Source organism: Linepithema humile, chromosome 1 (assembly GCF_040581485.1).
Source record: "Linepithema humile isolate Giens D197 chromosome 1, Lhum_UNIL_v1.0, whole genome shotgun sequence".
In the NCBI taxonomy this organism is placed as follows: domain Eukaryota; kingdom Metazoa; phylum Arthropoda; class Insecta; order Hymenoptera; family Formicidae; genus Linepithema; species Linepithema humile.
In genome coordinates, this window is record NC_090128.1 from 18,722,270 (window position 1) to 18,747,687 (window position 25,418).

Consider the following 25,418-nt stretch of genomic DNA (forward strand, 5'->3'; position numbering starts at 1 on the left):
ATGATCAATTTTCTCCCCCGCGATGTTAAGCCTGTTTTCCACCCTGTTATGCCGCCATTAGCAAATTGCTGGGAGAATATAATCAGCTTATCAATTATTTGACTTTTGGGGAACTTTCTTAACTTCTCTTTAACTTGTAAGAGAAGCAGTATTCAATTTTCTTCTACTTATAAAATTTATCTGCTTCTTTATTTATCATTTTTATATCTTTCGAAGTTTGTGCACTTTAAAGGTGAGAATAACTTTCCAATTGTTCTCCGGACAAATTCATATATAAATTTTTTATTCATCTGTAATTATGCTTTTCAGAATGTAATGTTTTTCAGTTTGTAATTGCGATCGCGTAATCATTCACAGCTTCAAGCTCGCAGCGTGTCTCTTTCAAGACGCATTAGATATCTAATATTTTTTCATCTGTCGCGTCGAACATGCCTTCTCATGTGTCACATCAGTCTTTGGACGTGTTGTATTTTAGTTTCGTGTTTTTCTGTAACGTTCCTCGAATTGTCACGGATGTGTAGCACTAAAAAATGACATACGTCACTGGAAAGATAAATAATCATGCGGGACAGGCGGAAGAAAATTCGCGAGGCGGCGAGAAATGAAGAAAAATGTAGCGGAGCGCGTTGGCAGCATACGAGCCTCGGATTTAGCCGCGCTGTTCCTCATCATGAAACTCGCGATCCATTAATCGGGGGGTTAGAAAAAGAGAAATAGATACTCTTTCTCCTTCTCTCCTCTTTCTCTCTCTCTCTCGATCCACGCCAATGATAACACGCCAGTGCTATACAATGTTGGACAATGTGGCACGGTCGTCGTCGGTGAGTCCGGCTGCTCTTTTCTTTCCATACGCGCCCTCGCTCGTGCGTAATCCGCGTCCTGAAGATCAACCCCTGGCTGACGGCGTCGTAAGGTTTCGCCAAACGCGCGTAGATGTGACCGTAATACAGTCTACGCCCAGCATTTCTCGCGTGAGCATGGTAGCGAAGTAAAAAAAACGAAAACGTAAGTATATACGTTTCCTGTACGATTAGTGATCCAAGTCGATGGGGGATGTTAATTTATTTATTATACAAATTTTTATTTCTTTATTTCTCTATACTTAAATGCTACAGGAATATTGATATTTGTTTTATTTTTATATAGAGTGTCCCAGAATTATTAGATGTCCCTTTTATCGCGAATTCTTTTTCCTGTAATCTTTAAGTAATTAACAAACAAAAAGTTATCGATGAAATAAATTTTAAAAAAGAAATAAATAAGGCTTGTACACGCATATAGTCGATTTCATGTTGATTGCTATGTTAATTAATGCTATAATTAAAACAATTAATTATTAAATAATAACAATATCTAGTGATTTTGAGATATCTTATATTATAAATAATATGTGATGTAATGGAAAAAAAAAATGTAACTATTTTATTTAGGAAAAATTTTTTAGAAGCAAAATTAACAATTTTTCTACATTTTTATCAAGCAACAGTATTTGTGATTATTTTGATATTTTAATTAAAAAATATAATTAAGAGAAAATAACAATATGTTGATTTGTTAAAATTGACATAAATTTGAATTATTAAAAATTGAGATATATTAAAAGATTGATGTAAAAATTTGTACCCATTAACTTTGCATTTTATGTAGTTATATTTTAACATAATGCGCGCTGCTTGCATCATGGCTAGTTTAAAGCTACAATTAATATTATATTTTTATCAGAACAATTGCGAATTATAATTTTTATTAACTGCAAAATAGGAAAAATACTGCCCTAGTTGATTTAATCCCTTGCAATATATATGCGAGGAAGCCCTACCTGCTATATCATCGTATTTGTATCTATTCGTTCCTATTTTTATACATTTGCATGAACAAAAGATTACATATTGTAGAACAGATTTCTTCGAAGTATCGGTCTTGACAAAGAGCTAGCCCTTAACCCAGAATGCGTGACCCATTCTCGAAGAACTTTATACATAACGGAATGAGCGCTGGTAAAGAGAGCACAAAACTTTCAGACAATTTCTTTATATTAATGTATGAATTTTATTGAATCAATTTTTCATATTATTATATTAGAAATAGTTATCATGTTTTTTTATACATTGATGTGTAATCTCAATCAATTTGCATAATTTTGGAACCAGAAATGCAGAATGTCGCATAATTATCTAAAATATAGATTTGTTATTTTTTTATTAAAGTTTGTCAAAGCTTTTGAAATTATTTATTACTAAAAACTATAAATCAATTTTGAGTAGCTTAGAGAATCTGTAGTGGAAATAAAATAATTTAAGAATACTCTGCATAAATCTAGTTCAAAAATTATGAAAATTTAAGTTGTTTAAAAGGACATTTTAGAGGAACTTTGATGTCTTTGACAGTTGTTTCAGCGTGTGAATACTTTGTGAAAATATTTTGAAGAAAAATGAATCCGTCAGAATCGCAGCAAGATCTACTATCGAACGAGGCGAGATCACCCTCAGTGCAGTCGTTACACACGCCCGTAGAGTATATTCTTGGCCCGGTCGAGAAGCATTTCCTGCTCAGCGCGGAGCGAGGTGATTGTGCCACTGTCAAAAGGTAATCCTGAGCATTGCACCGCGTTAATATCCCTGCAAAAATATCCTGGCGAAACGTAAAATAAATTAGGATTTGGAATAAACTCCACCTGCGTCCGCGCGACCGAGCGTGCAAAACATTTATTTCTTAAAAACTTTAAATAAAAATAAACATTTGAAAACTAAAAATCCATAATGAAAAATAAAGATTTTGTTAGATTAATATTTCAAAGTTATTATAATATTAAAATATTAAAATATCAGACATTTCGATCTTTTATCGGATCTTTTTCAATGATAAATCGCGAATAAAGTACAGAAACGTAAATTACAGAGAGACATAAGCAGAAAATGTGATATTATAATGCAGTGCTCGGAATTAGTCTGAACATTTCAGCCGATTTCCGTGGTATACGCCTCCTTTCCTCTCTTTACCGCGCGCGCCGCAGCCGCTAGGGCCAGCGCCGCCGAGCGTTAGGAGCGGCACTATCTGATTAGGTTCTGTGAGTAGGTTCTTCTCCCTATTTATTAAAATTTTAAAAAATTTATTAAAATTTATTAAAAATAAATTTTTATTTTTAAATTTATTAAGTGGAAATATTTCAATAGATTTCTACGTCACCCATGAGGTACTAATACTGACACGTTTTTCAAAAAGTGGTTTCTATCTACATTATTGCATCAATTGTTCATTTTCATAAAAGGTCAAGAAAATCTAATTAAGAAAATCTCTTTTATATATTTTTTTTTTTAAATTAAGAATTTATTTTTATCTTTAGTGGAATAGGTCTACGGGGGAAACTACTTTTAAAAAAACGCGTCAGCATTAGTATCTTATGGGTGACGTGGAAATCTATTGAAATATTTCCACTTAATAAATTTAAAAATAAAAAATTTATTTTTAATAAATTTTAATACATTTTTTTAAATTTTAATAAATAGGGAGAAGAACCCACTCATAATCAGATAGTGTCCTAACGCTCGACGGCGCTGACCCTAGCGGCTGCGGCGCGCGCGGTAAGGAGAGGAAAGGAGGCGTATACCACGGAAATCGGCTGAAATGTTCAGACTAATTCCGAGCACTGTTATAATGCATTACATGTGATATCGCATAAAAAGCAGTATGTAAAATTAATAAAAGTTAATTAATTAAAAAGAATTTTTCAGGAGGACACATTACGCTGTGACACGGCCAACATGCTCTCGTTTATTAGCAATGCATTACAATTTTTAGACTGATTTTTAGACAATTTTAATCCACTAACAACTGTATAAATGATAGAAAATAATCAGTTCAAAGAATTCAAAATATAGGACAAAGTCAGGTGATCTGAAATTTGTAAAAAGAATAGAATATTGTAAACCACACGACGTGCAAAGATGAAAAATGAAATAAAAGTGTGTATTAAAAATAAGGCAGCAAACGCAAAATGCATCAAAAACATATTAAAATTCAAGTGAGAAGCACAAGCGAATGCAACGTGACGCGTATGATATATTCACGATCGTTTTTGCGTCGGGACCACATGTGTTATGATGCCGTACTTCTTGCGTTTATTTATATCACTCTGCATATAATTTGCATTTTTGTATCTCATTCACTGAAAAGAACCCGATAAAGAATCAAAAATCTGATCTTTGATATTTGCCACTTTAAAATATTAGTTGAAAACATACAACAGCGTTTAGCATTTATAAGCCTACAGTTTTTCTTATTAATTTCTTTATCACACACGATAATGTATTCGCAAAACTTTTAACCAAATTAACAATTGAAGATAGATAATAAGCTTAGCCTCGGGAGAAAACGTAGACAAATTTTAATTTGAATCAGTTCCAAAGATGTATAATATTAAAATAGGAAAAATATAATAAACAATAATAATATTTTAAATTTGATTTTTTTATTTATTATCTTTAAATTGATGAAAGAAGTTGCCTTTACAAAGTATAATTAGTACAAAATTATCTCGGAAAGAATATTAATTGATACATAATTTACTGAACAGGTTAATTGAGGACAATCGTGATCATCCGGACCTATTAAATATCAATTGTGTCGACCCGCTAAATCGATCGGCACTAATAGCTGCTATTGAAAACGAGAACATCGAGCTCATTAGACTACTGCTCGAATTGGGAATCGATGTGAAGGTAAGTATCGTGGAGTCGAAACAACACGGTGTTTCTCATGAAATTCACTCCACGGCCGCTGCCCTTAATTATTGCGAATAATGCGCGTTACGCTGATATACCGTAATCGATGTCTACCGGGATACCGCTGATGAAAGCATTCCGTGCATAGGTTTGACGTTTTGCATTATCCCGCATAAAACAATAAAGGTCCGTTTATACATATCCGTACCGTATCCGTACCGTGTCCGTACCGTACACGTCCGTGCACGGATGCTAGATTCGATTCCATATGATTAAATGTATACGGTACGGATATGTATAAACGGACCTTAATTCGCGGATCTTTCAGGATGCACTCCTACACGCCATTAAGGAGGAGTACGTGGAAGCGGTGGAGGTGTTGCTGGAATGGGAGGAAAAAATACACAAGCCGGGGCAGCGTTACGTGAGTCCGATAATGCGATTCTTGTCATATTTCGTTGATTACTTCTCGCAGCGATACATATGTCTTTGTCAGAAATATACTTTTTACGGGAGTAGAAAGGTGGAAAATAGGAGGAGATACTGTCACAATCATTTCAGAGCTGGGAGGCGGTGGATTCGTCGTCGAACTTTACTCCTGACATAACTCCTCTCATTTTGGCGGCTCATTACAATAACTACGAAATACTGAAGCTGCTTTTGGATCGCGGCGCGACTCTTCCGACACCTCACGATGCTAGGTGACATAAAGATGAATATAAAATAATTCATAATAGTAAAAAGTTAATTTAATCTCAAAGTTTTTTTTTTTAATTAATCGCAAATTATTATCAAGAAAGAAAATCAATACATTTTTTAAACCAAAAATGATTTTTAATTAATTGTTTTTTTAATTTCTCTCTCTTTAAATCAAATAAAAAGTGTTTTGTTATTTCGGATTTTTTGTTACATTACAATTAATTAATTAATTAATTATTTTTGTACTGTCGAACGATTCTGTACGTAAACGAGGAAGAAAGCAGCTTTGTAATTTTACTGCAGATGCGGCTGCGATGAATGCGTCACTTCCAGCGAGCAGGACTCCCTCCGACACTCGCAGTCTCGAATAAATGCGTACCGGGCGCTCACCTCGTCATCTCTAATCGCGCTTTCATCGAGAGACCCACTTTTGACGGCCTTCGAGCTTTCGTGGGAACTGCGTCGCCTCAGCAGGATGGAGCAAGAATTCCGCGCCCTATACAACGTACTTAACTTAATGACCCTCCTTCTCCTTCGAGAGCCCCTTCGAACGATCAGTACATAGCTAAAATTTATATTAGGCTCTTGAACCCTCGTGCACGAAACACACGCGGATCGCTTCTTATGTGCGCGCGTAAGTTTCGCGATAAATTCGGCGCAAAAATAATTAAATATGATTATTTTAGTTGTAACAAATTTGTTTATTGTTGAAATTTATGATTGAAAATCGTATTATTAAAATTATCAAAATTAAACGGTGAAAATGTTAGTACGAAATTTTTCATTACGTACTTTTATGTATCAATTTAAACACGCTTGCCTACGCTATTCTCGTGATATAAAAATCGAATAATCCAATTCAGCTAGTGCAGCATCTGTTGCAATTTTTTTGAGAAAAAAAGATCATGTTTATTGCGCATTTCTCTGTCGCATAAATGATTCTATATTGATCGTTAGGAGATGCGGGAGCAGACGCAGCAATTTGCAACTTCTCTGCTGGACCACGCGCGCACGTCTTACGAATTGGAAGTAATGTTGAACTACAATCCTACCGGAGAGAATTGGGATCCTGGGGAGAGACAGACCTTGGAGCGGCTCAAACTGGCTATTAAATATAAACAAAAGCAAGTATGTAGACTCCGGAGTATTCTTACATGTAATAACATACGTTCTATATATTTATACATATTTAAAAAAATTTTTTTTAAAATAAACAAATTGAAAATTTAGTAGAAACAGTTTGCAATAGTAAAAAACAAAAAAATTGCATTAAAAATTTTCATATAATTTATCCACATACCATTTGCCAAAGCAGATATCTTATAATTGCACAACGGCATTTGTCATCAATTTTATGAGGAAATAATTAACAAGTCTTGTATTCCAAAAATTATTATCTTATACGGAATTCACACAAATCATTGATTTTGTTCTGATAAAGAGAAGGTCTTTGTTGTGATTTATCTACAATTAAATCGCCAGATAGCCAAATGTTAGCAGTGTTGGCAGTAAAATTTGATCAAATCTGCTGTGTCGATGTGCCAACATTGCTAATATTTTGCTTACCAAGCATATGTATACCAAACGTATATTTTCTGACACAATTATCCGTATGATTTATATGCTTTTCTGCGTGTGTGTGTGCCTCAAAGTTTGTTGCTCATCCCAACGTGCAGCAGTTACTAGCTGCTATTTGGTACGACGGTCTTCCGGGATTCAGACGGAAGAACATGGTGGCACAGCTTCTGGAAGTTGCTAAACTCGGGGCGATGTTTCCGGTTTACAGCACTATTTACATGATGGCACCCACTTCACAAATGGGATTGTTTATGAAGAAGCCATTTGTGAAATTTATATGTCATTCCGCGTCCTACGCTTTCTTCCTAAGTGAGATTGATGCTATACATGTTTTTCTTTCACTTCTTGAAATAACCCGAAATGACAAATATTTGATCTACAGTGCTTCTCGGCATGGCGTCGCAAAGAATAGAGTACTTATTGATCGAACTGTTTGGCAACGAATGGATGCGAGAGATACTCGCCGGCTGGAAGAAGCACGAGCGCGGCTGCATTCCGGGTTTCGTCGAGACTGGCGTTGTCATCTACGTGATAAGTAACGCAGTCATATAACGTTAAAGATAATTAATTGTATTAACATAATAGAATAATGTAATTGAAAAAATATTAGATACAATAATAGAAAGAATAATCTGATAAAAAAATAGATATTGATTATTGCTGATAAATTTGCCAAAGCTGATATCTTGCACAATGGCATTTGTTATTAATTTTATAAAAAAAAAACAATTAACAAGTCTTCTAAAAATTATTATCTTATACAGAATTCACACAAATAATTGATTTCATCCTGATAAAAAGAAGGTCTTTGTTGATTTATCTACAGTTAAATCGCCGAGAAAAGCTACTGCGAGTCATTTCTTCCCAATTTTGACAAAACACTATTTTGCAGGTTTAATTACCGGCGAAATTAAATCTCTATGGGCGGACGGATTACTCGAATACATATCGGATCTGTGGAATATCGTGGATTTCATACAAAATACCTTCTATGTGATCTGGATAAGCTTGCGTATTACGGCCTGGTGGATAGTGCAGGTGGATTTCGTTACGTTTTTATCAAAAATATGCAAAGCGCGAAAAATAATAAGATTTTCAATTTTCTCCGCGTCTTCCATGTATAATCAATTCTATTATTTTATAACAGAGGGAATATTGGAGCGGCTCAAATCCTTGGTATCCGAGGGATCAATGGCAGGCGTTCGATCCAATGCTACTTTCGGAAGGGGCGTTCGCCGCCGGGATGATATTCAGGTGATTCTCGAGCGTGCTCAGGTTCGCAGAAGTATTTTTCATCAATTAATGTTTGACGCGCGTCTCACGCGTGTGGGCGTGTTGCAGCTTTTTAAAACTCGTCCACATATTCAGCGTGAATCCTCATCTCGGGCCACTCCAGATTTCCCTCGGGAGGATGATAATAGACATCATCAAGTTCTTTTTCATCTACACCCTCGTGCTATTTGCCTTCGGCTGCGGTGAGTAACGGCGTCTTTCATTATTTATTCATTCCGCGCGTGTACCAATCGAAAAATCATCCCACTTTTGTTTCTCAGGCACTGCTAATAATTTTCTTTGTTTTTCCGGTATGCCAATACGGTTCAATGGTTGGTACGGAACGGAAATGTGAAAGTAGGACAATGTCTGTTGAACTCACCGCTCGTTTCAGGGATGAATCAGCTGATGTGGTATTACGCGGATTTGGAGAAAAGGAAGTGTTATCACGAGTCTGACGACCTGCCGGATTTCGACAATCAGGAGAAGGCTTGTTCGATATGGAGACGATTCGCCAAGTACAAAGCTCGAGTTTGATCTTTGAATTTTTGAACGAAAGATTCTAACACTTGTGTTTCCAGCTTGTTCGAGACGTCGCAATCACTCTTCTGGGCGAGCTTCGGCATGATCGATCTGATGTCGTTCGATTTAACGGGCATTAAGAGCTTCACGCGATTTTGGGCGCTTCTCATGTTCGGCTCTTACTCCGTGATCAATGTCATTGTACTGCTGAACATGCTGATCGCTATGATGTCGAATTCCTATCAAATTATTTCGGTAGATGTCAATATCTGAACTCGTTGCACAATAAATTACAAATAGTAGTGTGACATATGAAGATTAAGTAATTTTTTTCTCTTGAGATTTACGTTTATATCTCATGTTAATATCAATATACATCGTATATCTTTTTTTTTAGGAAAGGTCTGACACGGAGTGGAAATTCGCTAGGAGCCACTTATGGATGAGTTATTTCGAGGACGGTGATACCGTGCCACCGCCATTTAACATGATTCCGACGAGTAAAACTTTCCAAAAGCTACTGAAATGTGGAAGCGCCGGTCGCTCCACGAGATCTTTCATCGTGAGCAGTTTTTATATATACTTATGTAAAAGATATTGCAAAATTACATTTGACGATTTTGTTTCAGAAGAAATCTCGTGAAAAAGCTATGACCAGGCATGACACTGTAGTGCGTCTGCTTATACGCCGTTATGTGACGGCCGAGCAGACGAAACGGGACCAATTTGCTATCACGGAGGACGACGTCAGGGAGATTCGCCAGGATATATCGAGTTTCCGATACGAGCTTATCGATATTCTTAAGAAAAACGGGATGCACACACCGTCGCTTGACAAAGAAGACACAAACAGTACACATATGCTTCGCGATTTGCCTCAAATAAAATTTTATTAATTTTTTTCCATATAATTATAAAAAATATTTCAATCCGAAAGTGATGCGTTCCGGAAGTAACACACTTGCGCAATTTTGTATATTTCAGTACCCGGCAAGAAGGGCAGAGTGATGGAACGTCGTCTGCAGAAGGACTTCCAGATTGGCATAGTGGAAGGCATTGTGCAAGCTGTGATTCAGAGCGAGAAGGAGCCGAAGGACGTGTTCAGTCAAATAGCGAAGGCTATCGGACGGAAAGGAAGCAGCACCAGTAAGAAGGATTGGAATGCCGTTGTAAGACAAAGTACCATCGCCACGGATCCAATCGGAAGTTCGAACGAGGCGATACAACGTCAAACCCGACGCAGTCTGCGCCGTCACTTGCGACATCAACCGGATTCCGATCTGGAATCGATGGATCCGAAGCGACTGCTCGAGTACAATCCAAATCTCTCGGATTTCACGCCGACAACCAGAATAGCCTACGCCAAGTTTATGATGAGAAAGAACAAGCTGGGCGAGCAGCCTGAAGGTGAGTTAAAAATTATTAGATGTGTAATAGCGTTGCGGTCTTTCAATATAAATTTGCAAAAATAATATCGAAGTAAATTATATGGGATTTTTTGAAATCCCATATAATTTTTTCTGTGGCTGATAAATTTTTCGTCAAATTTGCATAAATTTTTTGTAGAAAATTTAATGAGATTTAATGACACCTTCTTTTTTAAATTTTATTGGATTTAAAGTACAAAATAGTTTCTTTTTATTTTATTATGCAATATTGAAACACTGAGATAAAATATTGCGATTGCGAAAATATTTACTTATTCACATGTAGATGCGAACGACTCTTCGAAGGAGACTGAAGAGGACGTGAAGGCTCCTCGAAGAAATAACAAAGTTATGATTGCAGAAGCCTCTACAGACATAGTTCCGCGTCCCGTTACAGAAATGAAAAGCGTATTAAAAGCTACGAGTAGCGGCAGTGTGGAAAAACTGGCAGAAAAGGCGCTCGACATTAAAACCATCGAGGTCAGATCTCCTTCGCCTATACCGGAAGATCCTGCAGGAGAGGAGGACAACAAGCAGTCAACGTCTAGTCAGGAGAAGAAAGTTGAAAAAGAGGATAAACGCGAAGAGGGAAATGTGGAAGAGCAAGAAACCGAGAAGAAGGAAGAGGCAACCGAGTCGAAATTAAAAGAGCAGCAGAAAGAAGAGACGGTAAAGGTCGACGATCAGCGTCAGCAATCATCGGGAAGTACGGAGGGAAATAACAGCGATGACGTTGCGGGAAAGACTCCGCCGTCGAATAAGGAAAACCGCGAAGAAAAACATGCTGATTCGGCGAAGAAAGAGAAATCAGAAGCCGCGCCGATGCCGGAAACGAAACTACGAGGAAAGTCTAGAGCGACGGGTCAAGTCATAGGAGGTTGGATATAAATCTCAATATTTATTAAATAGTTTTTGAAACACGATTTACAGACTTTTTACATTGATTATAAATATTTAAATAATCGCGAACAACAATGTGTTCGTATGTGTTGAGCGCTAGTCATATTACATAAAGCTTCTGTTTGCGAAAGGTCTCTTTATTGCGTATTCGATGAAGACAAATGTTTCACAGTTCGCAAGACCTTGTCGTAGGCACGTATTCACGGATTACGAAACGGACTTTCCTCAAGTGCAACGCGAGCGCAATGTCAAAGTGTTTTACATGACAGGCGATATCTTAAAATATCGGAATACGTTATCAGAGCACGTTCCGCGCGTATCACTTTATTTAAATCAATTAATAAGAATGAACACTGCCACTCTCCGTAATTCGATTATATATCAATACTGATAATTTTGTAAAGGCATTAAGAATTTTTAAATAATACGTATATACATTATCTACATATTTAAAAGAATTTGTCCTAATTTAACTTTATTAAATTCATCTAGATTAACGTAATTTAAAACAAATAAAGAAAATTGATTCGCAGAATTTCGTTAAGATGCAACTACGAAATTGAATTAAAGTTGGATTAAAACCGTATTACAAGTAGTAGTTGGAAATTCTATTCGACAATGAGATGCTCACTCTTCTTACAATGCTATAAGTTTATGAACGCGATAACCAGACGAGATGCATGAGTCATTTGTGTCCGCAGATATAAAATGCTGATTTTCTTCGATCACTGTTAAGAATATTCCGTGTTGCGTATATTAGCGATAAGTTGATCGCTGTTAATTCCGATGATTCTTATCGGCATTACGCACGTCGTCACATATAATGATGTAGTCTTATGTAGATATAGCAATTGTAATATACAATGGCGTTAATAAAATTATATTATCTAAATGCATAAATAAAATTATATATCTAAAATTCCTAAACGCAGTCGATGCTTCAATGTGCGCATTTGCCGCAGAGTATTTTTAAGAAGGTTCTGAAACATGAAGCGAATGGCAAGCTTTATTCAATGCATAATAAATTTTCAATTTATATTAAACATTGCACTGAACAATATTATTATTAAATTAATTATTTTTGAATATAAAAAATATATACTAAGATAAAAATATATACTATATAAAATATATATATAAAATAAATATATACGAAGAATAAAAAATATATACTAAGAAATTTTTGCAATAATATTATCACACTTTTAGAGAATATATCTCTCAATGTATAATTATGTATTTTCGCGTTTTACGTTACTTATTAATGAAGTGAAGTAATATAAAAATTTTTTTGTTATAATTGATTGAAAAATTAATGCTATTAGAGATTCAAAAGTGTACCTTCGTTTACATCTGTCTGTTCCCTCTAATTTTATTCCGTTAGAAATAGCACGCTTTTTCTTTCTGTTTGCTCTTTTATCTTCCTGTAATATATATTATCACATTATATCTGATAACATCTTGCCGAATGAACTATTTAGGAAATGAACAATATTAGGAGTTTATTTATAAAATTTATATCATGAAATTCAATAATCCCCGAAGAGATGTGATACTAAACGTTCATCCGTCATAAATGATGTAAAATAACAACTGGTTTTACGCTTAGTTAATTTTAAATTTATACTTACATCTTCAAGTTCACCAACTAAATATTCTTTGAGCATCTTTTTTGCATCTGAAGAGTGGCCGAAATCATCAAATCCAGTTGTCGCATCTTTTCCCGCATATTCCTCAATTAACTCTGGACCGCCGGGATGCTGTAATGTATTTGTTATAAGTCTATTGCTAAATGTTATTCGCGTTAAATTAATTTGGCTTTTAATAGGCTAATTATGTAGTAATAAACATAGTTTAGAGTACAAAGAAAGCAATAATGCAATGGTAATAAAGTTAACAGACATGTCAAATAAATATTAATAAACGTATAGCATGCCATCGAAATCGTAATAATGTCTTTTCTCGTTGATAAATTTGAATAAATTTGATTAACTTCTTATGCTATAAGCCATCTACCTTGTTCTAATAATATCTTGAAATAAATAATACTAAACAATAATAAATAATAAAATATACAAGATTTTATTGCAAACAATAAAAATAAGAGTTTAATATTTTACATTTCATTTTTAGAAATTTATTTTTGATCATTTTCAATTATCTTTTATTATTCAAAACACGAAATAAAGTGTAATTGAATCTTTCAATATATATTTTTTAAATTTTTGAAAAAAGCTTTTTACTTATTTTAATCATGCTTTGATAGTGATTATTAAGATGTGTAAAGTGTGTGTGTAAAACAGATTATTTTTCAATTATTATTAATTTTCCAATTTTTAAAATAATATTCTCAAAAACAAAATATTGCACATAAACTATTTTACATTTATTTCAACAAAGTTCAATTGTAATTTTGACTACATTCTATATATTGTAATTTGCGAATTTATGAATTGTTAATAGATGATAATTTTATCTTTTATTTATACTATGTATTACATTTATTGAAAACGTACTTGTTGCATGTAATCCGTTACATCGTAAACGTTGTCGTAAATGACGATCCAGGTTCTCGCTCCATTCTTGCCGTTGCATTTTGCGACATCCGCGAGCGAATAGCGAACAACCGAATTCGACATCTTTCGACAGAGTCTCGCGAAACAGAGAGGAAATTCATTCGTGTCTGCGATATAAGTAACACATGCCGACCTTGCCGAGATCAATGGTATTCCCTGAGTATACTGACGATAAGCGACGTTTCGTGATTTAAAGGCGTTAATTGTATCTATACGTAATTATGAATTTATCACTGTCACAATGTGATAAAGGATCATGGAAATCTTTTTATTCAATTTGCTAGACATTATAAAAAATAAGCATACATATTTTATTTCTTAAACAAAAAATACTTTCTGGTAAAAAAAAAGTTTCTTGTAATTAACTGTAATTTACAGTCTAAAATGCTAGACTAGCTTGATATCAGAAATGTGAATAAAAGACAAGAATAAACAAAGAAAGATTATTATCATTACGTGTCATTCAGTATAGTCACGTAACGCAATATCAATTAGAGATAATCGCAAAAAAATTTTTATCGTAGAAAAAATCAAGATAATATTAAAAAGGACTATTATATTGTTAATAATGAAATTATACATGATATATTTATAAAAATCTGATTTTTAATTTCTGTGTCAACTATTAAAAATTCTATCACCGAATATCGGGAGAAAGGGAATACAATACAATACAATATTTCGGATATCTTTTGATAATGTGACAATTAATTAGCTTTGATAAAAAAAAACTTTAATTTATATAATAAAACTTATATATAATACATTAATGTATCATAAAATTGTAATAAACTTAAAAACGCTTGTATAAAAACTAGAAGTAAAACAAAAAATATTTTATAAAAAATTTATATACATTAGATAACATGTGTTTCTACAAAACTTATGCTATCATAAAGTTGTACATATTTTGTAATATTTGTAACGATTTGAATGTAATAATCGGTGAAAACAACAACGAAAATCTTTTTGAATATAAATAAAGCTAATTTGTTATCTTTTTTGAAAGATGTATAGATACAATTACTTTTCTCTGTAGTATCTCTACAATGTTTACATTTCTCTGAACTTTTATGCAAATTTTTTACACTCACTTTTATGTTCGTTACATGGACGTTTGTACTGAATGCGTTTAGAATTAAATTACATTAAATCTAAGTTCATTGATTGAGTATGCAACTCTGCTGGATCCATTATCTTAAAAAAACTTTTGTATGAGTGGGAAAATCGAAAGGAAGTGAACTTATATTGATTTCGTATGGGCACGGTCTGCAAGTAAAACTTATCAGATTTGTCATTCTCATCCCAACCTATTATTATACTTTTTTCCTGTCTTTCGCATATCTGATGTGCTAATCCTACATAGAACAAATCCGAAATAATTTTTTTGAAACGTGTAGGTTCCCATGGAAAATCGGCGAATGCAACTCTCTTGCTTTTATTGCATATCTTGTGACAGCATGCTGTATCGCATACCTCTGTAATACTTCTTAAAAATAATTCGTCTTCCTTGGTGGCATCTAAAAAAATATACAATATATGAATTCTATGTTCGTCCAATTACTTTGGAGATGTGCATATATTGTAATATTTACCAATATAACATGGAGCAATCTTAAGCACTAACAGTGGTATAAATTCGAAAGGTTCAGAAAGTATCATATTCAATCGTAATCTTATTGTCGAATCATGTATCGTTTCTATATATGTCCACGTATCTTGATTAGGACAATATACACAAAGAAAAGTTGAAATATCATATATGATTAGTTTTCCATTAAAAATAAGATGCTGTAGGGCACTATTGAAGACCGTAGGTATTTTTGCACCTGTACTCCACTTGCCTATCAAAACACAAGAGTAAAAAATAAATTCGTTGATCAAATCACACTATCTGACCTTGTTTATTGGATAATCAAGATTCTCACCTGTATGTACATTATAGATGTCAACGCTGTCCAGTTTTTTTCGATATTGTCCTACACCACCCACAAGCATCAATTTATTTTTCAAAAATGCAGCGACCATATGCCTTCTTGAACAAGGCATACTAAAATATTGGCAGAAATTATCACAGATAACACTATACAATGATTACTTTTGTAATATGGACTTGTTAGGATACATACACTGTCTGAACAAACCATTTTTTAGATAACAAAGAGTAACGCCATACTTTTGTGTTAAACTTTCCTGAACCAATACCAAACTCTCCGCCACTAAGATATAAATTAAATCCTAAAAGATCACATGAAATGTTAAATAACTTTGATTCAAATTATTTCATATTTCTTATTCTAGATTTAAAAAAAGTAAATTGTTTTCACCTCTAGCAATGATCTGCATGCCTGACAATGTATTACTATTTCCACTGTCATTGGTAAAATCCAAAAGTTCTTCGGGATGCTCAAATGTAGTAAGTTCAAAAAAATGTTTACCATCCCAACAGTGAAGATAAAGTTTATTATTAATAACATCTATACTTTCACAGGATATAATACTGTGTAAAATTTTTGGTTGTTTATTCTTCAAAATATCCAATGGAATTATATCCTATAAAAATTAAAATTTATGTTAGTACTTGAGAACAAATGTGAGCTTCAAAGGAGATTACATTTTATTTTAAATTGTCACATATAAAGATAATATTTACTTGATGAAGCTTCATCCACTCATGTATAACATGAACCAAATAAGGCTCTGTAGATCTTACATTAATGTTTCCAACTAATTTTAAAAAATTTTGCTTGGACAGCTTATAGAGTGAATTGTATGGTAATTCTGTAAAACAATCTAAACAAACGGATAAAGATACATCTCGCAATAGATTAAGGCTCAAATCTTGTGCTAACAACCAAATATCTATTGCATGCCTTGGCAATAAGTAGTGTGTTTCAAGCCTGTTTGTTACATTCTCTATTAAATCATCAACTGCAAATAGAACACCTAATTCCAACAAGATTAGAAAACGTTCAACTTCGAACGAGTTTTCAGCATTGATAGTAGACATCAGCGATTTCTCATGGATCCAATTAATAAAATCCTGTAAAATCAAAATAAAAAACATCTTTCACTTATATCATATGCAACAAGATAGTATCGAAGAACAAACTCTACATGAAAGATTGATTCTGGAATGCAATAAGCAAATTAACTAACCTCGAACGAAAGAACAGGAATTTCATAATTAATAATATGTTCTGATTGATGAAACTCCATGTAATTTGCTGAAAGAAGCGCAGCAAAATAACGACTGTTATTGATCAATTTTTGCTTGTCAACCTCAAAAAATTTTGTTTTGAGAACTAATTTCACAATTTCGCGACGTTCCATACTTTTATCGTTTTGATTTTCCATGCTAATAATAAAATTGTTTATCACGTATTATCAATATAATCATTTATATGCTTTGCAATAACCGGCTCGCCACCAATAGATCTGTTTACAATTATCACGGCGTCTAAGTACTTATTGTCAATAGCCATGGACGCTCTATCGCGTCTAAATGTTTTTTTCTCTTGTGGTAAAGTGTGACATTAAAATAATTAAAGAGCGCTGAATTATCAACTGTCGATTATAAGCGTTATAAATATTTATTTTTACATCAATATACACTGACTGATATATATATATATATATATGTATGTCTCCGTTGTGCCATGCGCTGCGACCGTCCGGCTCTCGATGGCGCAAGTGAGTCTGCGAGCCGAGGCGGGAGAGGCCTTCGCATTCGAATGTCCCCTGGAACGTGAGTGTCACGTGGGGGCCGAGTCAACCGGGCACAGAACTCTAAGGGAATTATTTTCCGCTGTAGAGTCTGTGGTGGCGACGGCGATGCTGGTGCGTCAGCTGACCGTAGCTGTACATCCTACGTGAGGTGTGCGGTCAGAGCTGAGACTGAGTCTTTCGCTTCCGTGCCTTCCCAGGCACTGTGAAAAGTCGAGAAGACTTGCTGGTTGCGCTCTTCGAAGCAGAGCTGTGACTCCGTTCAAGGGCCCTTAGTGAGAGCTCGCCTTGAAGCGAGTGAGTGAGTAAAGATCTGCGGAGCAGCTCTTTTATATCTCGTCGATCGAAGCTTGATCGCGAGAAAGCTCTTCACCGCCTGCGCCACCTGGCGGTGGGTCCGCAAGCTTATAACTGGTAGAAGGCCTGCGGCGCGTAGCGGCGCCGCGGCGTATTATGCCGCTTCAGTACAGCTGTGTGGCGGTGAGCCGCCACAGGACCCCCTTGGCAGTTTTTAAGCCTGAAAACGAGTAGTTGGTTTTGATGTTTTGCCGCTCCTCTTCTTGTCGGCTGTGGAGGGTCTTGACTGCTTGGCTGCGGCTGGTTCTATTGGCTGCTTGTGGTCGTCCCTGACGTATGCTGACTTCAATTGGTCTATGTGGACGTTGATTGGCTTGTCGTTGACCAATAGCCTGTAGACTTTTTCGTTTGTTGTACGACTTGATAAGGTCCGTCGTATGGCTGCTGTAGCGCCCCGATTGGGCCGGCAGGAGCACCGCCACAAACAACAGCGCCTATAAACTGGTATATAAACAATATGACAGTTATAAATACACATATATAACTTTTTCTAATTTTCTTCAAAAAATATTTTTAGGAACAGTATATGTATATCATTAATGTAATATTGACAAATTAATTTGATTTTTGATTCAAAATATGGCAATTTAATTCTTCCAATTGATGGATCAACATTTTTTTTATAGTGTGTACTTACTTTCTCAGTTACAGAACTGATAAACTTGTGATTCTTATAATTCTTCCCATGCACTGTGTCGATGTATCGTATATCCTCTTTATTGATACTTTTAATATCTTTTAATACTCTTAACGTGCTTATTTAGTTATTTATACTTAATTATATTTATGTACTACATTATGATTTTGTGATCAAGAGTTTTAGGATTTTTTAACACTTTCATGGCCGCTTACGTATTTTTACGTCTTTACTTCAATATAAATCAGGAGTTGGTTACGTAACTTAACGTTTACTTTACTGTTTATTGCATCATTGTATTAGGTCGTGCAATATAAAATGTCGAATTTTATCAGTTTAATATAATAGAGCGCCTCTCCAAACGTTGAGCAGAGCCGAATATATAACGATTGCGAAACTGCAAAAAATCTTCCTATTGTTGTATCTTCGCATTGTTAACAAATGCGTTTTATTTCTTTTGTCCAAGTGTATTTAAGCATACATTTTAAATCTGTAACAAAATAAAAAGTGTTATTACATTAATAAAAAGTCTAGAACATTTTTTATTTTTTTCTGCATTAATTTAATTGCAAGAATCATATTAAACAATGTAAAAATGAGTGATTGCAAGAATCATATTAAACAATGTAAAAATGAGTGATTCATATAATATGTGTATGTATACCGTCATGTTTCATCATTTTATAACAATTGGATGATAAAATATCAATCGCATTGCTTCTCAAAATTTTTCATTTCTGTATCTTCGTTCTTTCTACTATCTGAACATTTCGTAAACATGAGAATTAATTCTCTGCGAAAATTCGTCCCAGTTGCGCAGTAGAGAACAAAGTTTATTCCATAATTTATTACATATAAAAAAGTGCTGATGGGAAAAATTATGGAAATATACATATTTGATATCTGCAAATATGATTATTAGAGTTATGAATTATTATTAAAAAATTATAAACAATAATACAGTTTTTATATTGATTGGGATTAAAAGAAATTTAGAAATAATAGAAAAAAATTTGAATATAAAAAAAAATTAATTAATATTTTTTCATAGTATGTAGAAAGCGTTTTTAAAGTAAAGAAATTCTGTATTTGATAATTGATTTTTCTTTAATAGTAAATGTTAATACGTACGCCATAGTTGATACAAAGTGTACAGACTTTTATAGGTACATTCAAACATATGAATACGCTTGAAATGATCACAAGCATTTTTGTGACCTTAATGTGTGACGTTTCATTGCCAGTACTTCGAGTCTTGTCATCAGAAACAGCGGAACATAAAATCAAATTTTTTTGGATACGATTTTGCTTGCGAATGATGTAAATTATTAGAGTATTAAACATCACTATTATTGTTACTGGTAAGATCAACGTTATAATAGCATTAACGCTAATAAAAATCCTCCACCAGTTCTTCAAATTTGTTATATTTTTATCAGCATTAAAATCTTTGCTCTTTAATATAAACCATGGGATAGAATATAAAACTGCTAATCCCACCAATCCGATCATCACGGTTTTCGCTCGGTTGACTGTGCACAAGGAGCGACGAAGTAGCGGCCACTTGATCGCTATATATCGTTGAACAGTAAAGGCCACTACAATCCATATACTCAGGAAACAAAATAACCATCGTAAACCAAACAAAAGAATGCGCAACCAATTTTCATAATTTATAATATTCCTCCATTCGAACCATATCATGAATATAGTCATCAACACAGCAATGTCGCTCATCGCAAATGTACCCAAGTAGATGCTAGATGAGTTGTAACGTAGCTTTGTGAAAAAGAGCACATACACGGATAGACTGTTGCCCAGTAGACAAAGACACAAGAAAATCGGTATGTAGTACTGTTCAATGTGGTCAATCACATTTAATGTTAGATTAATTTCGTCGGTCATCTTTGCGTATTGATTGCAAATCGCTTGCAGAAGTTCTTAACGACAAGAAAGCAAAAAGTGTATGAGCGTAGAATGGATGAATACTTGTATCATACACAATAACCTGGGAAAACATTAATAACGGTTTTTTGTTAATATAAGCTGCAGTTTATCAATTCGATTGAAATTGTCAGCGCAAGGTTTTACGGTAGCAATATAAATTTGATATCATTGGAAAATCAATTACAGCTCTATGTGTTGTTATTCATTATTTTATACAATATGCTGCATATTTTTATTTATGCGCACATAAAATATACTAAATAGGCAAACTGATCATGATGTGTTACATGTATTTGTGACATTGGTCTACAATTAAAATATTTTGCTGTAGATAATACGTCACACATATTTGACATGTTAATTTTATAGCAATTAAATAGATTTGTTGTAGAAAAATAATAGTTAAGTAATAATAAAGTAATACATACCTATTTTTTGAAATTGCAATGTAGTAAAAAGATGTATTGCAGTATTACATGTTATAACGACAGATTAATTAAACTTTTCGAACAACTGTCATTATAATTTGAAAATATAACATAATTTCAGATCAAACACATCACTTATACATTGTACTGTTTTCAAGCTTGTCTGCTGGAAAGAACTGGTGATGCGTTTTTACCCAACAAGTCAATTAGATTTTTTACAATGTCATTCTTACTTATATCTTTTATCTAATTATAAGTATCGTTAATTACGCATACGTTTTTAATTAAAAACAATTTTAATCAATTTTGTTTTGATGGCGTAATATATATGATTTTTCAAGGAAAAAAAAACAACAAATTTTATAATTTGTTTTTGTTAAAAACTATTTTCTATTGTAATACACAAACAAAATAATATAAAAGTGGAAAAGAATGAAATTATAAACTATAAATTATAAATTAGTGATTTATGTAATGTGTATATGTATATATATATATATATATATATATATATATATATATATATAGGTACACGAAAATGTTTTATCATTATATTACCTTATAATAATTACATGATTGTATAACAATTGCACTAATCCTCGAAATTTTCCATCTCCATATCTTCGCTTCTTTTAGAATCTAAACATTTCGTAAAAATGCGGTTTACTTCTTTGCGAAAATTCTCTCCAGTTGCATAATACAGAACAAAGTTTATCCCGTGATATGTAAGATATAAATTATAGCTGATCCAATGATCCAAAATTATAGAAAAATGTTTATCTTCATTCAACTGCAAATATAATTATTATCATTATAAATTATTATTAAAGAATCATAAACAATAATACCGTTCTCATATCCATTGAATTAAACATTAGAAAATATGAAAAAAAATATTGATTGTTGGATAAAGTTAATTAATAGCATTAATATTACGTAAAATGTGTTTTTAAAGAAACTGTATCCGATAGTCGGTTATTCTTCAATAATATATGTTAATACGTACGTCATAGGGAAAAAGAAAGGACCTGACATGTATAGGTACACTTAAACATATGTATGTGCTTGAAATAATAACAAGCATTTTTGTGACCTTATTGTGTGACGTTTCAATGTTAGAACATCTAGTATTCTCACTGGAAGCAGCGGAACTTAAAATCAAGTTTCTTCGAGTACGATTCTGTTTGTGAATGGTATAAACTATCAGAGAATTGAACATCACTATCATTGTTACTGGTAAGATCAATAATATAATAGCATCAGCGATGTTTAAACTCTTCAACCAGTACTTTAAATTTGTAATATCTTCATTAGTATCAAATTCTTTGCCCACTTTACTTCTGAACATAAGCCATGGGATAGAGCATAAAATTGCTAATCCCATCAGTCCGATCACCACGGTTTTCGCTCGATTGACTGTGTCGAAGGAACGACGAACTAGCGGCCACTTGATCACTATATACCGCTGAACAGTAAAGGCCACTATAATCCATATACTCAGGAAACAAAATATCCATTGTAAACCAAACAAAAAAATGTGCATCCAATCTTCGTAATTTATAATATCCATCCATTCAAACCACATCATGAATATCATTATCAACGCAGCAATGTCGTTCATAGTAAGTGCACCCAAGTAGATGCTGGATGAATTGTAACGTAGCTTTGTGCAAAAGAACACAAACACGGATAGACTGCTGCTCAGTAGAAAAAAACACAAGAAACTCGGTATGTAGTACTGTTCAATGTGGTTAATCACATTTAATGTTAGATTAATTTCGTCAGTCATCCTTGCGTATTGATTTTTGTTGGAGCATTATGACTGGCGATTCACGAAGCTACGTGGCGCTGTGTGGCGCTGAACACCGAAAACATTCACATATACAGGGTGTCCGATAATTGCTGAATCACCTCTCGGGTGTAGATAAAGCGGTTTAAACCGAATAGAAAAGTCCTCTATCATTTTGCGATTTTCGCAATAATTAATGAGGAATTAATTAAAAAATATCGGCTAATTCGCGCGAGTTTAACCCTAATTAGTCACACGGGGTGGATTTCACCCCAGCCTTTTTTTGATCTGGAATACGGCCCATTAAATTCGAGAAAATGGGACTTGTTCCACCATATACCGGTAGTTTGAACCTTTAACTACAGATTCAGGTAGGTATTATTTGAGTTGGCTCTTTAGTGCTTTTCTGGCAGCTATCCGAAGCGGAGCGTCCAAAATTGTGCGGTGGATAACACCCAGTGTGACTATTACGTCAGAATTTTGATTTCTGCAGCAATTTTTTTTTCTCCTCTTTTTTTGGTGCAACATCAAATTGTAAATATATAATTGATTAATTGAACGAACTTACGTGAAGTTCGATTACAATTATGTTGTCTCGTCCGGATGGATAATCGTAGATGTTTAAAGCTCAGATTTGTAATGGAGTTAAAAGTAAATAAAGTACAACTTTATTTGCCTTTTAAACTTCTTGTCTATTTTATTATAAATGAACATATGTGTGTAAGTCCGAAACACAAACTATATTTTTTTTTTTTTTTACGAGAAATAGTATATAACCTTATGAAATATTCAGGATCTTAGCCTGAAAAGATGAGTCCGTAATTATTGGTCGATTATAAAATCGAGCAAAAACATCCGAGGACCTGCTCCAACCAGCCGTCCGTCTGATTTCATCTAAGCTAATGCCCCTACTTGCCGCGAGAGATGTTGAAGCATGGCGAGTAGAATGTGCTGAAAAAATACTTATGTCCACTCCCGCTGCGTCTAGTTCTGTCTTGACCCAACGACCTAGTGTCTGGGAAGAGACTGAATTGTGTGGCACACGAAAAGAGATAAAAAAAGAGTCGCAGCTCCTCTGACGGAGATCGCAAGTGACTTGAAGATAAAGTTTTATTAAGGAAACAATACAGAATTCTGGTTTGTCCAGGAAGGGTTTGAATGTGAGTAAAGGCTGAACTTTCCCAACGCCGGAAGTTTTAAGCTTAGCCGGGATTTTTATGATTATGGAATCCGATATGATAACGTTCGATAATTGAATAGCTGCAAGCGTTTGCATTTTTTGAGCCGTTGTGAGAGCAAGGAGTGTTACCAACTTCCTCGATATCTGTTCCAGCGAAAGATCTCCATGTGGATATAAAGTGGCCAAATGATCAATTACTGGAGATGGATCCCAGATGAAATCATAACGAGAACGTTGTGGTTTTAAAGTTGCGACACCCTTGAAAAATCTCTTTTTTAAAGGGTGAGACCCTATCTCTTCCGAAGAAATAAGAGATATGGCTGAACGATATTTTTTGCATATGTAAAATTAAATTTCTTATATATAATAGACATGCTCTTGTAAAAAAGGGTCAAAACTTATTTCAGTATTTTTTTTTTTTTGCATTTTACAATAATTTATTGCAGTGCAAAGGTGCGGGGGTGGATTTCACCCAGAATGACTATTACGTCATTTTTCGAAAGTGTGACTGAAGAGGATTAAGAGCGCGGCGAGAAGAGACCCGTGGTGATACAGCCCACTGTTATTTGGTTACTAGGCGCGCGATAAATCATTGGGAGAAGCGCTCTATGAATGACAACGGCACATACGAGCGGTGTGTAACGCTAGATCCTTGCGTCCTAGCGACCACGTAACAACGGGCTGTCTCTTCTCGCCGCGCGCTTAGACTCGCGCAAATTGGCCGATCTTCTTTAATTAATTTCTCATTAATTATTGCGAAAATCGCAAAACAATAGAGGACTTTTCTACTCGGTTTAATCCGCTCTACCTGCATCCGAGAGGTGATTCAGTAATTATCGGACACCCTGTATACACTCACCCGAAAAAAAAGCGGTACACTGAAAATGTGGGAAAAATTCATCAAATTTCAACTGACGATAACTTCGTAAATAATAAAGATAGAAAGTTCTATAAAATATAAAAATAAAGCTTAAAATCTCTACTTTAAGAATCGATTAATTTCAATGTTGCAAGATAAATTTATTGAAAATGGCGGATAACAAAGCGAGAGCATGCAAAATTGAAAAATAATGGTTTGAGTTTGCGACTGTGCACGGTATAAACAAAAAATTGTAGCTTATTGGGATCAAAAGCGTATGAAAGTACAGAATCTCATCTTTAAAATGCTTTTTTATGCATCTCGATACGATGATTTTTCGCCGAGAGATTCGCATTTGAAGAAAAAGGCAGGTTCTTACTTCAAATGCGAATCTCTCAGCGAAAAATCATCGTATCGAGATGCATAAAAAAGCATTTTAAAGAGGAGACTCTGTACTTTCACACGCTTTTGATCCCAATAAGCTACAATTTTTTGTTTATACCGTGCACCGTCGCAAACTCAAACCATTATTTTTTAATTTTGCATGCTCTCGCTTTGTCATCCGCCATTTTCAATAAATTTCTTGCAATATTGAAATAAATCGATTCTTAGAGTAGAGATTCTAAGCTTTATTTTTATATTTTATAGAACTTTCTATTTTTATTATTTACGAAGTTATCGTCAGTTGAAATTTGATGAATTTTTCCCACATTTTCAGTGTACCGCTATTTTTTCGGGTGAGTGTATAAAAGAAAGAGGAAACGAACGCTATATCCACGTTATCTTTTCGCTTCATATTA

General features: G+C 34.1%; 3 protein-coding genes across 12 annotated transcripts; 1 reads left to right on the forward strand and 2 right to left on the reverse strand.

Annotated features, from left to right (window-relative positions):
- Nucleotides 1-567: 567 nt before the first annotated feature.
- Nucleotides 568-11,412, forward strand: trp (transient receptor potential). 3 transcript variants are annotated; one of them, XM_012362449.2, is made up of 18 exons: nucleotides 582-1,005; nucleotides 2,388-2,586; nucleotides 4,574-4,718; nucleotides 5,050-5,145; nucleotides 5,283-5,422; nucleotides 5,724-5,925; nucleotides 6,378-6,548; nucleotides 7,073-7,307; nucleotides 7,381-7,533; nucleotides 7,891-8,036; nucleotides 8,146-8,252; nucleotides 8,340-8,473; nucleotides 8,665-8,788; nucleotides 8,852-9,047; nucleotides 9,190-9,354; nucleotides 9,422-9,644; nucleotides 9,777-10,199; nucleotides 10,506-11,412. In XM_012362449.2, exons 2-18 carry the CDS (start codon nucleotides 2,432-2,434, stop codon nucleotides 11,105-11,107), a joined length of 3,417 nt encoding a protein of 1,138 aa, XP_012217872.1. In that variant the 5' UTR covers nucleotides 582-1,005; nucleotides 2,388-2,431; the 3' UTR covers nucleotides 11,108-11,412. The 3 variants fall into 3 exon arrangements, with proteins under 3 accessions (XP_012217876.1, XP_012217872.1, XP_012217873.1); XM_012362450.2 differs by having other exon boundaries at nucleotides 9,425-9,644; XM_012362453.2 differs by lacking the exons at nucleotides 9,422-9,644; nucleotides 9,777-10,199; nucleotides 10,506-11,412 and having other exon boundaries at nucleotides 568-1,005; nucleotides 8,852-9,114.
- LOC105669469 (cytochrome b5-like) lies at nucleotides 11,098-13,901 on the reverse strand. Its single transcript, XM_012362454.2, has 4 exons — nucleotides 13,636-13,901; nucleotides 12,751-12,879; nucleotides 12,461-12,543; nucleotides 11,098-12,099 (listed from the first exon to the last, which is right to left on the reverse strand). The coding sequence occupies exons 1-4, from the start codon at nucleotides 13,756-13,758 to the stop codon at nucleotides 12,060-12,062; spliced, it is 375 nt and encodes a 124-aa protein (XP_012217877.1). The 5' UTR covers nucleotides 13,759-13,901; the 3' UTR covers nucleotides 11,098-12,059.
- Nucleotides 13,902-14,281: 380 nt separating this feature from the next.
- Nucleotides 14,282-22,642, reverse strand: LOC105669447 (kelch-like protein 29). Of its 8 annotated transcripts, XM_067357743.1 has the most exons (13): nucleotides 21,797-22,641; nucleotides 21,349-21,580; nucleotides 20,791-20,956; nucleotides 19,547-20,423; nucleotides 19,080-19,318; nucleotides 18,416-18,905; nucleotides 16,855-18,219; nucleotides 16,349-16,738; nucleotides 16,023-16,248; nucleotides 15,825-15,933; nucleotides 15,624-15,745; nucleotides 15,291-15,539; nucleotides 14,282-15,215 (listed from the first exon to the last, which is right to left on the reverse strand). In XM_067357743.1, exons 7-13 carry the CDS (start codon nucleotides 17,050-17,052, stop codon nucleotides 14,839-14,841), a joined length of 1,671 nt encoding a protein of 556 aa, XP_067213844.1. In that variant the 5' UTR covers nucleotides 17,053-18,219; nucleotides 18,416-18,905; nucleotides 19,080-19,318; nucleotides 19,547-20,423; nucleotides 20,791-20,956; nucleotides 21,349-21,580; nucleotides 21,797-22,641; the 3' UTR covers nucleotides 14,282-14,838. The 8 variants fall into 8 exon arrangements, with proteins under 8 accessions (XP_067213844.1, XP_067213861.1, XP_067213849.1 ...); XM_067357760.1 differs by having other exon boundaries at nucleotides 15,840-15,933; nucleotides 19,547-20,956; nucleotides 21,797-22,642; XM_067357748.1 differs by lacking the exon at nucleotides 20,791-20,956 and having other exon boundaries at nucleotides 19,547-19,669.
- Nucleotides 22,643-25,418: the final 2,776 nt, after the last annotated feature.